The sequence below is a fragment of the Neolamprologus brichardi genome, chromosome 5, assembly GCF_056152115.1.
Source record: "Neolamprologus brichardi isolate AB-2024 chromosome 5, ASM5615211v1, whole genome shotgun sequence".
Lineage (NCBI taxonomy): Eukaryota > Metazoa > Chordata > Actinopteri > Cichliformes > Cichlidae > Neolamprologus > Neolamprologus brichardi.
Genome location: NC_142108.1, coordinates 32,636,134 through 32,651,681, shown reverse-complemented (window position 1 = coordinate 32,651,681; position 15,548 = coordinate 32,636,134). Strand labels below are relative to the sequence as shown.

At 41.3% G+C, this 15,548-nt stretch overlaps 1 protein-coding gene across 1 annotated transcript in view; it reads right to left on the bottom strand.

Annotated features, from left to right (window-relative positions):
• Positions 1 to 5,471: 5,471 nt before the first annotated feature.
• LOC102784214 (serine/threonine-protein kinase 4-like) overlaps positions 5,472 to 15,548 on the bottom strand; it is a 51,773-nt gene continuing 41,696 nt past the window's right edge. Inside the window, exon 11 of the mRNA XM_087841094.1 lies at positions 5,472 to 10,263. Coding sequence (XP_087697220.1) covers positions 10,105 to 10,263 — 159 coding nt within the window. The 3' untranslated portion in view covers positions 5,472 to 10,104. The remainder of the gene's footprint in view (positions 10,264 to 15,548) is intronic.

Below are 15,548 nucleotides of genomic sequence, written 5' to 3'. Positions count from 1 at the left end.
GGTTACCCTGGTGCAGGTGTGCAGCGGTCAGTGGAAGAATCCGCGAGTTTCTCTGTGAGTTTCCCATTACGTCGTAGCTACTCGGTGCTTGTTCGGAAGTTTAGGGGTTTTTTTCGCTGTAAAAAGAAGTTTTCTTCCCACGCACAACGGACACTAATGTTTTTGTCACTTTTTATGGAATCAAACTCAAAGTAAGGTCAGTACTTCCACGCTTTAAACGCTGCACGCTCATACTCTCTCTGCACTCGATATATGATCCATTGTTGATCTGCACACAGCTGTTGTCACCAACGTCGCACTCGCTTACGTCACTGTCATGAGACATTCTCGCAAAAAAATCACGGTTTTAGTAACGCAGCAACGCAGCGTTCCTACGGGAAAGTAACGGTAATCTAATTACCGTTTTTGCAATAGTAATCCCTTACTTTACTCGTTACTTGAAAAAAAGTAATCGGATTACAGTAACGCGTTACAAGTAACACGTTACTGCCGATCTCTGCACGCGATGCGAAAATTCATCTAGTAAGTTGACTGAGTTCTTTGTTACACCTGGAAAAACGAGGATGCTTGTATCTGGAGCAGAAGGTGCACTGACATTTCATACTATGAAGCATCACATTAGCTACACATCCATGGATTGCATTAGTGTGTTGCTAAAAAAAACAAAAAAACATTTCCAGACTTTAACACAGCTAAAAAAGTTCAGCAGTGCTGCACCAACACTGAAGCTATTGTCTCTCTTGAAGCTATGAAATCCAGCACGGTGACATTTCTCAGACTTAAGTAACCACGGAACAGAGAAAATATTCCCAATCATACTTTGACTGGAAGAATGGTGGCGTGCAACTAAAGTTAACTGAGGTTAGAAACGCCAATTTTTAAAAAAAATTTTTGCACTTGTTGACTTGTAAAAGCCTAAATGACATTTTTTTTTCACCATTCATTAACCGCACAGAGAAGGCATCTTTTAAATATGTTAAAATTTTCTTTAAACAAACAGTATTATTAAAATTCTTCATAACTGGGCCAAGCGTCCTCTTTTTTGGAAATCAAAAATATGGTCACCCTAGTAAATGCCGTTATCCCACATGTGTCAAAATCAGTGTGACTGACTAACCTACAGCTTTACTGAGCGAGAGGCCAGTGTGCGCCGTGTCACTGTTATGTTGCTAAGCGTTGTGTTTTAACCCAATCCATTATCTTTAATCAACCTAATCCGTGAGTGAAAGAGACTGAAAGAAGCGCAACCAATTCCCAAATGACTCGGACCGCTCAGGTTCTAACAGACTTTGTAGGTCTGTGAAACTGGGCCATTATTTTGTCACATTCGGTTTAAAAAGACACTAAAGCCAAAAGTCAGTCTTATGATTAACAGTGAGATGCAGGCAGCATCTAAAAACCAGAATTATCTCTGAGAACCGACTGAAAAATCTCACTGAAGTGTAAAAACCTAAATTGCACACAGATTTTGAGTGTGCTACAATAAACATGGTTGTGGATGTTTATAAAAATCCTTCCAGACGTTTCAGACTGGCTCTGCGAGGAAACACCACTAACCAGGCAGATGACGCTTCAGTTCATCTCCTGAACGGTGATGAGATGCAACGTTTAGGCTCTGACTCAGGACAGCAGGTGAGCTGAAAACTGTAAAATCATAATCTGTTGCACAGAAGAGCAAATACATGAAACTCAAGAGTAAATCATTTAAATTTGGGTCATATCCTGAAGATAAATAAAGATATACTGCATCTTACAGTATTTATAGATTCCTACGGGCCTGTTTCAGTTTGAGATGCGTCATTGGTGTTCGTTTAGTCATCACTTTGTGAAACGTCAAACACTTTGTACTCGTAAATGAACCAAACCTGTCAAACTGTCACTAAAAGTCAGTTCTGACGCTGCTGAGCGCATCAAACTCAGCATTCACCTGAGCTAATGTCTCTTTCTTTTTAATTCTACTAAGTCCTTTTCATGTCCATCTACTTTTTACACTCAGTTTATATTCAGTGTCCGTTGGGCACTTTGCTCTCTCCCTCTCTTCCTTTTGTTTTCTGTGTCATCAAATCAAATGCAAATCAAATGTCCTTTAAAACTTGTTAGTCATGCAGAACAAATAATGTCAATAAAGTCAAACAGAAGATAAAAAGGCACGTGTTAAAGAGAGAAAGGAAATATGAAGTGCTGCATTTATAAAAGCACTAAAGATGTTTCTTAAAATGAAAGACAACAAGCTAAATAAAAAAAGGGAAAATCTGAAAGAGAGCAAAAAAAACCCAACAGAAACATTAAAGTAATCAAATTAGGGCTGCCACGATTACGTCGACTATCAAAATCGTCGACGACCGATTTAATAGTCGACGCGTCGTTTGAAGCTTTGTAAGATCACAAAAGACGCAGGAATAAGTAGTAGGATTTAAGAGTGTAATAACGGACTGAAACAGAAGATGGCAGCACTGCATGTACAAGGATGCCAGCTGCCGTTAAACCCCGAAGAAGAAGAAGAAGCTGTGTCCCAGAATTCATAGCGCAGCCCAGCTCAGTTTCCAACAATGGCGGCAGCTAGTTAGTTTTAATATTACTCTTATTATTCTTTCTGGGTCACAAAATAAACGTTTAACATATTTTCAGGCGAGAATGTAGCTGTGTAAACCTCAAATATCTGCTCAGTTTATCAAGACACCACATATTTTCAAAAGCGCTCCGACGTTTTCGGAGACGTCTGTTACCCACTAGCTCGATAGCTAGCCGGGGGCTAGGCTAACTAGAGCCGTGAGAACACCGGACTCCCGGCAAATCGTTTTCAAACCCACCGCTGTCTTTCACTACTCAGGTTAAATATATATAAGTCACTTAGATAACTTCAAAATGTTATTGTTTGGCTTTTTTTAGTATTTTATTTGTTCCTGAGTAAATCGGTTTGGCTGAGATTAAAGTTATAGTTTTTACACAGCTGAATAAACGTCAAACAGACAACTGATTATCAGAAGTGTGAGATGCTCAATAAGCTGTACGTTTTACGTCCAATGGATGATGATCTGACTAGTCGACTATCAAAATAATCGTTTGTGGCAGCCCTACATCAAATAACAAAGTTAAAGACAAGACATTTAATCAGGGGTGACGTGAAAAGATACTTTCATAATAAAAAACAGCAAATGAAGGATAACCAAAACTCTTAAACATGACAGCATGAGCCTCAGTGCAGATTTCTTTTATAGTTTTATGTAGCAGACGGTGGACGACAACACTGTTCTGGCTCTGCACTAACTTAAGAAGCTGTTAACAGAAGAACTGGTTACTATTACTGGGTTAATATTTAGTTCTATTCTAGTTCCAGTTCACTCACCTCTGGTTTACTTACTGTAACAACTGTCTTTCTGAGAGGACTGAAACCGTTAAAACGTCTTAATGACAATCAGATTTGGGTGAACTGGCCCTTTAAATGTCACCTCTCTGCCAAAGCTTCGTTCTGAAAGACAAGCAGGGTGAAATTTCCGCAGGATGAACGACATTAAGATTGTTCTGCAGCTTAGCTTGAGTTTCACATAATGGATGCTTGTGTCGGACGAGTCTCCGGCCAGGATTCCTTAAAATCTGACAGAGAGCTGATGATCCACAGTTTGAAGCTGTGCCACGTCGAGTTGGGGCTGAACGCTGTTTGAAAACGTGGAGAGAAACTGAGAAAGGTTTTTGTCATCATTTGAAAAAGCCTTGGCACAATGTTTCTCAGCCTAAACACAGTGCAACATCTGCCTTTTCATCGTGATGAGAGAGTGTGTTCAGGACTTTGGAAGAAAAAGTAACAGATGAACTGTAAAGTTTCAACAGTGCTCAAAAGGAAACAATTAAGGGATTAAGGGAACAATCAGTCAGAGCAGTTAAGCATCAAGGACATCTCTCTGTCCAGTTAGGAAGCAAAAACTACTCTGACTCCACTCCAGCTGCTTTGGATCAAAGTGGCATCAGGAGCCCTGGAGAGGCTGGACTCCATTAAAGCAGCACAGGTAGTCCAGCTCCTCTAGGATGGCACGACCATTCAGGTGGTCAGGGTTTGTCAGTCTCAGAGAGAGACATCCAATTCATTTAGTTCAATTCAATTTTAATCATGTAGCTCCCAATCACAGCAACAGTCAGACAAAGGTGACTTAACTCACACACACACACAGTTTCTGTTTTATTTTTGTTGGGACAAACAGCTCATCCGCAGACAGACTGAAGGAGAGAGAGATCAGATTCGTGACCGGCTGATTAAAAATTCATTTCTGCTATTTTGGCTGACAGTCAAAAGTCTGAACAAGGAGAGGAAACAAGGAAAAGGGGGACGAGGCGTGCCTAAAAAGTTTGGGTGTTTGTGATGGATCTGATAGGACACGAGAAAACTTTTAGAAAGTGCAGAAGGCAGTGAGAGTCCTGCAGCCAAAGCTGATGATGAAGGCAGAGCATGACTGTGCAAACTGAAGCATCAGTTATTTCATCAGATATAAAATCCAGTATGGAAATACTGAATAAGACAGTCACATGGCAGAAACAGTGTACATTTAGCCACGTAGAGTCAAGACGACCTGCTGAAGCTCAAACTGAGCAGCAGGTCTGAGTAGTTACAGGGGACGGTTAAAAAAAAAGAGCAAATATCCAGTGAGCAGAAACTCTTAATGTTTGATGTCAGAGTGACTCAGTAACTCAAATAACCGCTCGTTACAACCAAGATAAGCAGAAGAGCATCTTGAACTGTAGACAGACCACACCTGTCAAATAACAACAGGAAATTGTGGCAATAATTGCAACAGACTTATTAAAACTGGTGAACAGATGATGAAATCTAATTTGCTGGTGTGATGAGTCTCAGTTTATCCTGCAACATTCAGATGGCACGCTCATGCAAACATGAAAGCAAAGACCCATCGTGTCTCTTATCAGAGGTTCAGGCTGCCGGTGGGTGATGTTGGGCATATTTTCTCAGCATACTTTGGGTCCCTTAATACCAACTTAGAATTGTTTAAACACAGGTAGGCTACCTGTGAATCGCTGCTGACTAGAACCACGTGATAGCTGCTTTCAGCAGGATCACACCGTGTCCCAAAGCTCAGATTATCTCAGACTGGTTTCTTGAACACGACGATGACTTCCCTGCAGTCCGGTGACCTCCACAGTCACAAGATCTCCGTCCAGTCGAGCACGTTTGGGATGTGCTGCAACAGGAGAGTTACATGATGGATGCAGCTGACAAATCTGCAGTTACTTTGTGACGCTGTCATTTCAACATGGACCAAAATCTTTGAGAAGTGTTCTTTATATTTAATCTCTGCCATGAAGAATTAAAGCAGCTCTGAAGGAAAAATGGGGTCCAGCCTGTTACTGCCAAGGTGTACCTAATGAAGCGTCTGCAGCGTGTTTACAGTTACATTTGATTTAATTGGAACTTTAATAAGAATCTATATGTACAAAAGTAAAAGCAGCATCTTTTATTGCTTTAGTTTTTTATTTTCTTTGTTAGACAAGCAAACAACAAAAACCCCACAAAGCACACAAACCAAACAGCAGTGATCTCAAACACAAGCTGACTTTAAGGCAGACGCCAACAGGAAGCAAACTCAGATCCTGACATGCTCAAGCAGATTTATACAAAAGGCAGAGACACGAGACGGCAGAAAGAACTTCTGAATTCTCAAAAGTCAGAAAGATTTTCACTTAGATTAACTTCTAAAGTAAAAAGTCTAATCTGGAGTTGCTGAACTAAAACAACATTTCATTTTTTTCTCTGGTTTTGTTCGTTTGTTCACTTTTTCCAGGCACTTTTACAGTTTCCTAAGGAATCCAATTCTTTATTTGACCCAAAAAATGTTTGTGCTTGAATATTGAGGGGAAATTAAACAGCTAGTTATATAAAACCAGCACGAAACAGTGTAAACAACAAAACGTTAAAGAAAGAAATGTTCACAAAACAAATGTAGAGATTAAAGAGAGTATGGATTTATCCGCTGAGTAAACTGACATGCTGCTCAGTTTTTTTAACTCAAGCATGTAAATGATATTAAATCAAAGTAAAAATTCAACAGTCTCAAGGTTGAAGAAGTTTGGCTGTAACTGTTTAGAAATTGAAAAACGAGGAACAAAAATAAACTTTCTGATGTTTGTTGTGGTTTCCATATTCAGCAGTTTATGAAGAATCAGTCAAAGGTCGGAAAATCAAAGGAAGCATTTAAAAGTGTCTCTGAGGTTCTCTGGTCTCCAGTGACTTCGACTTAATTTCAGGCAGCAACAAGCAGCTCATGCAAATAATTCAACAACAATCAGGCGCCATTATTTTAAACATGTGTCCCCTTTTTCTGAACGTCGAGGGATCAAAACCAGTTTTTATATTCTGACAGCCCCACAGTGCAGCCACAGCTGGTAGGACGAGGCAGAAGAAGCTTTGCCTGTAACACAGCAGGAAATGAATTGTGCTCATGAGTCATTAACGTACAGAGAAACACAGGAGACACCAACCAGCTTAAAGGGGCAGTTCAAACAAATTCACAGGTTCTTCCTCCGGCCTGCGCTGATATCCATCCACCTTTATCAGTTTGGTCTCAGACGTGCCCACAGTTGCTTATTACTGCAAAGTAACAGGCTGATAAAATACAGCACAGACCTGATGGACGATCTGCATCACAAAAAAGCTCAAAAAACAGTGTGAACACAGAGAAATGATCCAAATTAGCTGAGCTGTAGACAGACGACGGTCAGCTACGGCTTCCCAAGGTGGACAATTCGAATTTCATGCCACAATAAAATCTAAACAGACATAAAGGAAAAATTAACCCACTGTACAGTTCTTATGAAGGATGCAAACAGCCACAGAGGGCAGAAACATTTCTGCAGCAGGCTGTTAACATGTTATTTCTGCTATAATACTGTGGCCATGTGACTAAAACATGGTTGGTGGATAAAGAGCACCGCAGGCCACAGGAAAATGTGCACATGGTGGATTTGAACCACCCGTTAAATACAGCATTTTGTGATGAAAGGGTTTCCCCCTGAAAGCAGCCGTTCTCACAAGTCCAGTTTTTGACACTGAACTTTTCAGCTCAAATGAATCAAAATATACACATGCAGCCGAGTGTTGCTCATATATACAGACGTGACCGCGTATGAAGGAACTCTGAACCATCTACAGCGTTTTCTAATCGGTTCTGTCATTATTTCACACCCCTGAGGAGTTTTTATGACCTGAGAAGCTCATTTTCATCCGGACACACACACAAACCGTCACCTCGCCGACTGACTGCGTCACTGCTAAACCTACGTATAAAAATAGAAACCGTCCCTTATTTCCTCTTGTGCTGGACCTCCTAAAGGAATGTCAGAAGTTAAGTCTTCTTGGCACTTTTTCAGGAGCGGCCTCGTCGAGTCCGCTGTGCCAGATCAAACCCGCGGGGATAAAAGCTTTGTTGAATCTGCTCCATAAATCTGTCAAACCAGGTCTGTTTTTTTTTAGAGCTTATTTTAGGAGAGATAAAGAAAAGTACTGGATCTGAAATGAAAATCCAAACAATAAGAAGGGCACTGGTGGTTAAACAAAAAGGCAAATGTGCTCATATTTCACATTTTGGTGCAATCAACAATCAGAACATCAGAATTCAGAAGTTTTAGGATCCCAAACTTCATGTTTTACTTACAAACTGTCATCTGTGCTTTCAAAAAACGACTTTGATGGAGAGATGGAACAGTTACCAAGTAAACGGATAAAAGAAAGATTAGATCTTCTCTTCTATCGTTCACTGTCAAACATTTATAAGGAGACATTAATAAATGGTTTCTAACACACTGTAACGTTACAAGTGCCCACGATGTGCTCATTTACAGTTTTATTGTTTCATTTTGCAGCAGACTACGTCTACATGTTAAAGAATGCAGGATTTTCCTCACAGGCGTCACTGATACCGAACCTCTGGCCCTCCTGTTATTGTTCACCTGTCTCTGCTGTGATTGGTCACTTGGCTAATCGAGAATAAGGCACTGTCAGAGAACGTCTTTGTAGGGAGTCGTGCTGAGACGATCCTAAATGAACGAGACTTCATTGAGCTGCAAATTTGCAGGGTCAACATTTTTGATAGGTGGGCAGGAGAGTGTATATAATTCTACTTTCTCTCTCGAAATATTTTTAAACAAGTTCAGTTGAAGTAAAATATGTTTTTGTAAGTATTAGAGACGTGACAGGAGCGTGCACCACGAGTCTCAGCAGCTTTGATTTCAGCCATGAAGCGAGCAGCAGAGATTTTTAGAGTCACCTTCAATCCCAGCCGGCTGCTTCTGTTCATGCTGTGGTTCAACCACACTGCTGTGGGAACGGGCATCGTCGAGGGGGCCGTCCTGACCAATCAGCACGTTTTAGCACAATGCGAACATTTTAACTTGAAAATGAAATGGCCTGAGTGTAATTTTATTTTATCAAAAAACAAACAAACACAAAAAAAGTAAAACGTGTAGAGCACAATCGTTTTAGCCCCTGAGCTCCACACACTCCACTTCACTCAGGAAAATCTGTCTACTGCCCCCTGCTGGACTTTAGGCAGTTTTGCTTCAGTTTATCGGGAACAGTGAGCGAAGTTCATCTGAGGACGAGTCAAACCAGCGGCCAGGCGGCCACTGTGCCCCGTGTTACACTCAGAGACCCACTCAAACAAAGGAAACGTATAACAAAATAAAAAGGGCACTTCATTTAGTCTGCATGTCGACAACAATAACTCCTCCTGTGCTGCAATGACAGGATACTGATGACGTGCTGTAATACTGGAGTTATGAATGTTGAAACTGGAAACACTTGAAAATGTCTTTTAACTCCTAATTTACAGTGTGTCAGAAACATTTACTAAATATTGACATAGTTACAGATTTGTAATCTTATGTAGCCGGATTTCTTTTTTCTTTTTGATCATCTCAACCTGTCAGATTCATCTTCACTAGCCGACAGATAACCGAAACCCAACCGAACAAACCAATCAGAGAGCAGAATCATCAACTGTGAACTGTAAACACTCCTCATTAACTGGCCCAAGAGCTGAGATGACGATCGCGTAATCTTATAAATATATAAAACTGAAAAAAGTGAAATGATGCGCTCTACAAAGTGGCTCACGAACCACACTCTGCACCATTTCTCTGTCTTTACTGAAGTAATTCTGCAGGCTGGCTTCATGCTGCAGCTGCAGGAAGTGAGAGAAATGTGCTTCAGCTCACAGAAGATCAAAGACAAAAGAAAAGATCCAGTAACAGTTTGGTCGCGAGGCACAAACACAAGTCCGATATAATGAGTAGGACTTCAATGTAACACCGAGTTATGAAATGTAGAAAACAGAAACGCAGGGACATGTACCAGATTAGAGAGTTTCCTCAAGCAGCTTCGAAAGAAACCTTAGCTTTGGAGTTCAGAGCAAACTGTGTGGAGAAACAGAATATGTGCAGCATCTCTCAGATGACCAGTCGAGTGGAAGAGGAGAAAAACTGGTTATCTCCTCTGCTTTTAGCTACGAATTCAAATTCAGTGATTTGTTGTGTTTTAGAGATCTTTGGAAAAGCAGACGTGCTGACAGAACCCAGTTTTATCCACTGTCCATGTTACATGTTTGTGCATTTTTCAAGAATGAAGATTCATCCTGTTCTATAAAACACCTCGCTGTCTGACGCAGAAACCTAGAAAAGCTCAGCAGCTTCACCAACAACGATGGCAAGAAGTTAAGTAATAGACGAGTACCGAAGTTGAACAGTCAGCAGTTCAAATGATGATGTACCACATGATTACAGGTATGTTCACCTCCTTAAAGAAACTGTGTGCAAGCTTGAAATAAGCAGAAAGAAACTCGAGTCCAAAACTGCTGCTGGTGATACTGAAATGAAAAGAAATGCCACAAACAGAAGGATCGTGGATCTCAAGCAGACAAAATAAATGTCAATGATATTCAGCTGAACAGCTTTTCTACAGTTTGTCTTAGACAAAGGCCCAAAAACTCAGCAGGCAGACGTCCAACCGATAATCCTCACTCCCCAAACGTCACATCACGCAGATACTCCAGCAGCCTCGGTGACGTTCCTCCAAACTGCTGCGGAAAACGTGAGAGAAATCCTTCAGAAGTTCGGCTGCCTTCGTTTTTTGGCCTCGATGGCGTCGAGGATGGGCTGCCTCTTGGCCTGGTAGCGCTGGCGGATCTCCTCGATCTCCTGCTCCATCTGAGGGTCCAGAGAGGCGAGCTTCAGCCGCAGATCCTCCACCGACCACGTGCTTACCTAGAGGAGAAAACATTGACTATGTTAAGGCTGCTGTTCTTATTCATCAGCATCGAGGACCTCGGGGTGTGTGAGACGGACAGTCAGGGCTCCTCATTAAGAGTTTGACGAGCGTTGACTTTCAGGCTCCTCTTATGTGGAACCAGCTCACAGTTTGGCTTCAGACCCCCCCCCCCCTGCTCTCACCTGCTTTAAATTATAGTTCAGGCTCAGTGAGGTCACACTGAGTTGGTCACATTTACAAATTTCAGAGAAAATTCTGAAACATTTCATTATAAATGCGGCCGATTCAAAATAATGGTTATCGCGTTACGAGAAACACGAAGTTTCTGAACACTGAACGTTTGTCATGAGTGAACTCTCACGGTCAGACAGTCGTTCACCTTAAACAACACGTGTAAGGTGTTGTTTAATGTGTTGTTCGACATTCGAAGCAGGATTTGATGACTTGAGGGTCAAAGATCAACGCGGACGCTGACAAAAACCTTTACCGCACCCTCAAAGTACGTCACATGTGACAGCAATAACCAAAGTGTCTGATGAAAGTATCTATTCTAGCAGCTTTCAAAGGATGAATCTATTGACTTGTATTCAATCCCTCCTCTCTCGGTTGCCGGCCTCAGACAGGGACCTGGTGCCCGCTTTAGCTTTTCCCCCGGGGATTCCCCCTCTCAGCTTTTACCAGCAGCACAACGCTCTCAGGCTATTTATTACCCAGAATCAATAGAGCTAAAATAACACCGCCGTTTGAGTCCACTAGACAGATAACCGTGAACAAGGGAAGGTCCTACAACTGGACTCCAAAAAGGGCCAAAAGCTCACATCAACATTTGCTGCTGATGTGTCCAGTTTATTCAATATATTTACAGTAATCAATCATGAGTATTGCTTACAGGAATCATCCAACTAAAGCATTTAAAAATGGGACAAGACCTTCTTTGATTTATGGACTCATCAATGAAGAAGTAAAATTAACCTCACAGACCAACAAATATATTTTTTATGTCAGAAGCATTTTAACTTTTGGACAAGGCAGCTTAATTATTAAACCAGCCAATAAATTATTAATCGGTTATTAAACTAGCCAATAAAAAATACTCAAGTTATTAAATAAATGATGAAGTGCATCAAAGCAGCAACGGGAGGTTTTAACTGGAATATTAAGATGTGAACTTCGGAGCTTTATCAGTACTTTTGCTGATCAGCAGGTTCAAAGCCAAAGTGAAAGTGTGCTTCACCTAAACGCAGACGCACATCACACCTGTGCACCTGCTGCTGTTATTAACATAAGGATCGCTCGGCTCCTCCCATCACAATCCTCAACACTGAAACCTGCTTCGACCGGTCGACTGAATTCATTCAAACTTCAACACAAATTAAAGCGTTGACGACTTCTTCAGTTAAACCAATAAAATTACCTGATGCACGTTGACACATTTGACACAGCACACTCTTGACTTTGTTGTAAATTTCGATGGCGGGTTTACGGAGGAGTCCCTCTTTAAGGATGCGGTCATTAAAATGAAAATATGAATTATCCATAACATTGTTATGAGCTCATTCTTTTCAGCTGCAGCTGTGATGCATTATTTTGTTGAGCAAACAACTACAAAAAAACACACTTTGGTTATGAAATATTTAGCACCTGAGCTAACTGCTTACAAACCGTCTGCTCTCTTGGCTTTTCCACAGCACGCTGCATAATTTGACCAAAAACACAGCGCCGCCCTCTAAAGGGAACCACATCAAAGCACTCGGTGGCTGTACAAGAAGAATGGGGGTGGGCTTTCCCTCTCCACCTATCCTTATCAAACCGAAGGGTATTTAAGGCTGCTGTGTGTATCTGTAGTTTTCATATTTCGCTGTAGTGGTAAACCCACAGCTGAATTCTCTCTTTTCAGCTCATCTCAGCACTTTTAATTCCCTTTCATGCAGAAACGGTTCTGTGAGATCTCAACAGCCAAACACGAGTTTGCAGAAACAGTGGAGCATTCAGCAGCTGAAGAGCTGAAGGATTTCACTGTATTGTTGGCTGCAGATACAAAGCTGCTCATCTGTTCTGACATTGTTGCAGGTTGTCCTGCCAGCGCAGAGCTTTCTATGAGTACACAACTTCTTAAGTGTGCGCAGACCACAAACGGGGCTTTGCTTGTAGAAATGGATGTTCACAGGCAACAACATATCAAGAACTAAAGATTCCACTTCAAACAAACTTCAGTGCAGCTTTAAGAGCCATCAGGCTCACCAACAGCACTATTCTCTCATCTGTTTCAAACTGTTCTAAGCAGCACAGCGTTATAGAGTCAGTCTGCTCAGGAGCAACCAGGAAGAGCACACTGCCCAACTGAGGGTGACAGACATCAAGTGTTTCCTCACTTCCTCACTCCGGGACAGATTTTGTTCGATTCACATCTAAATATGACATAAACAATATGAAAAAGCAGAACAGCTGATTACTGGTAATAATGTAACTCAGTATTTCAGTTCACCTCAGAACTAATGTAACAGTGTTACCAGATTACTTATTCTCAGTAAAGCCTTATTTGCATGATTTTTTAAGTAAGGATTAATATGCGTTACATTACTTCTCTTGAGTAATGACTGAAACTATAGAAATGATCAGCTGTGTCAAAAACGTGCGGCAAATCCAGAAAACGAGCAGCACATCAGGATGTTTTTCACTCCCTTTCTTTAATCCTTTAAGACCTACCATAGAACCAAGTCCGCCAGAGCTTATATTATATGTTTACATGCTGTGGAGCCATTTTTGGGAGCATTTCAAGTTGCTATACATCAATACAACCATTACAGCCTAAATTTTAATAATATGTCTGCATTAAGTGCATAGTAATTACATAAATTGCAAAAAAGTGCAATAAACTACAAAAAAATTGAAAATCGTTTTTGTTTTTTTAACATATATTTCTAGTTAGAGAAATTTAAGAGGCTTATCCCTCAAAACTGTAAATACAAAAAAGTTGCACAAAATAGTTTCCCACCACAGGAAATTTATTTTGAGTGTCTTCATAGTTTTATTTTTGAAATACCCAAATTTTTATATACTGCAGGAAAAACGAAAATAAATATTATAATGCAAATTTGCAAAAAAGCAGCATATGCATCAAAATAAACTATTTCCAGCAGTGCAATATGAGTCCTAAGCATCCCAGAAACCACACAGAAAGTCATAAAGTCAAACATAACTTTTAAAAACACCAGTATAGGCTCATGAGGCCCTGATGGTAAAAAAATACATTTCCGCAAAATGACGTCACTTCCTGTTTTGGGCAGGACATGGCGGACATGCGAAAGTTCACGCTGATGGATGTAGGAAGTGTTATGAACAGCTGATCGGATCGGCAAAGCGTGTTTCTGGAATATTATGTTTTTGTTGCTGCAAGCGCTTTTTATGCAGTTTTTGCAAAGCTATATGTGGAAGGAAACTGTGACCGAGGACAAGCTGATGGCATAAGATGTAAGTACAACTCCTCAAGTTTCATATGCAAAAAAAAGAATTATTGCGCTAGCTCACGTGTTTGCAGAGCTACCGGGATTTAAAAATAGTTACACAAAACAGAGCGTGCTGCTCCGACTGGCTTTAAAGGTTTAAAGCTGTATTTACACTTTAACAGCAGCATTTCATCTGCTGGGTTTGCTAAATGGGGCTAAATATCACAATCATTAATTAAAGATTGCAAACTTTTGCAAAAAGACCCAAAACAAAACAGAACTTGAATATCTCCGTGGGATCCTGATATGGGATCTCACTGTTGGTCAGAGAAAAATTCAAAGTAAAAGTTGTTCTGCTAGTTGATCAGGCCCTACAGAAGCACTAGGCTCTAACTGCTCTAGGACAGCGGTCCCCAACCCCCGGGCCACAGACTCCGACTCCCTCTCAAACTATGAAACGCATGACGGCTCGCTGGAAGAGGTTTTGAACCCTTTATGCAAACTTTCCATACATCCACAAGCTAAAGCTAGGGTACTCCTAGTGTTGGTGTAAGACACGGATAAATGGGAGGGTGGTGTCAAGAATGACTCAATTAAATGGGTTAACAATAACTGTTCCCAGTGCTGATCACCAGCAGGGTGTTTGAGGAAACTGCTACTGGCTGAAGGCGGAGGAGGAGGTGGGGGAAGGCACAAAGGAGGGACAACCTACTGAAGAACGAGATACAGAAGCCTGGTGTGACAGAGGATGAGGATGCTAGGGAAAGGTAATAAAGAAAAGTTGAGAGATAATGTCTGCTGAGATTATAAGATGAGTCACTAAAGCAGGGGTAGGGGAACTCCAGGTTTTAGGTATCACCCTGGGTCAGCACACACGAATCACATGATTAGTTCATTACCAGGAGAACTTCAGGACATGTTGAGGAGGTCCTTTAGCCATTTAAATCAGCGGACACCTCAAAAACCTGCAGGACACCGGCCCTTGAGGCCTGGAGTTCCCCCACCACTGCACTGAAGCCGCCATCAGGAAAGCAAACAAACTCCAGTCGTCTGTGTGTGTGTGTGTGTGTGTGTGTGTGTGTGTGTGTGTGTGTGTGTGTGTGTGTGTGTGTGTGTGCGTTGGCATGTCTCTTGAAGTTGTTTAACAGTTACGTTTTGACAGATCATGTGACGGATGAGGGCTCATTAGACAGTGACTGGTTTCAACCTGCATCCGCTGACCGTCTGTCACAGTCTGTTAGCCAAGAACATGAACTCCTTTACATCTGAAGAGGAGAGAGAGAGAGAGAGGGAGAGGGGGAGAGAGAGAGAATGGAAAAAAGCAGCAGGAGGGATGAAAAAAGAAAACCAATAAGTGAAGAACAAAAATAGATGGGAAGGAAAACAGAGAAAAAGAGAAAGCGCTGGGTGGTGCGCGGGGAAGGTTGTTCTACGTCTTCTCATGAATAATGCAGGTTAGTGCTTTCCTCCATATGTTCTTATGCTGCATTGTCACACTACTAAGGAGGTTAGAGCTAAAACCACAGCTCAAATGGTAAATATTAATGCAGGACAGCTATATATAACCTTAAAATCCTATACAAGATGATGACACGCCCTAAAATAAAGGTGAAAGGCGATTAATGCAAACACCTCTGCCATGTACGATGGGGATACTATTAGCAAGGGTCTACAGAGACGAGAGTGAAAGAGCGACCCTGCGCGGGAAGAAATAAACCTGGAAAAGATTTTAAAAAGCACATGTATAAATCACAAACTGCTGGAGTTTTCAACGAGCCTACATGACTGTCCCGTAAGAGCATTAAAAAAACATCTGATAGCAAAATACAAAAATA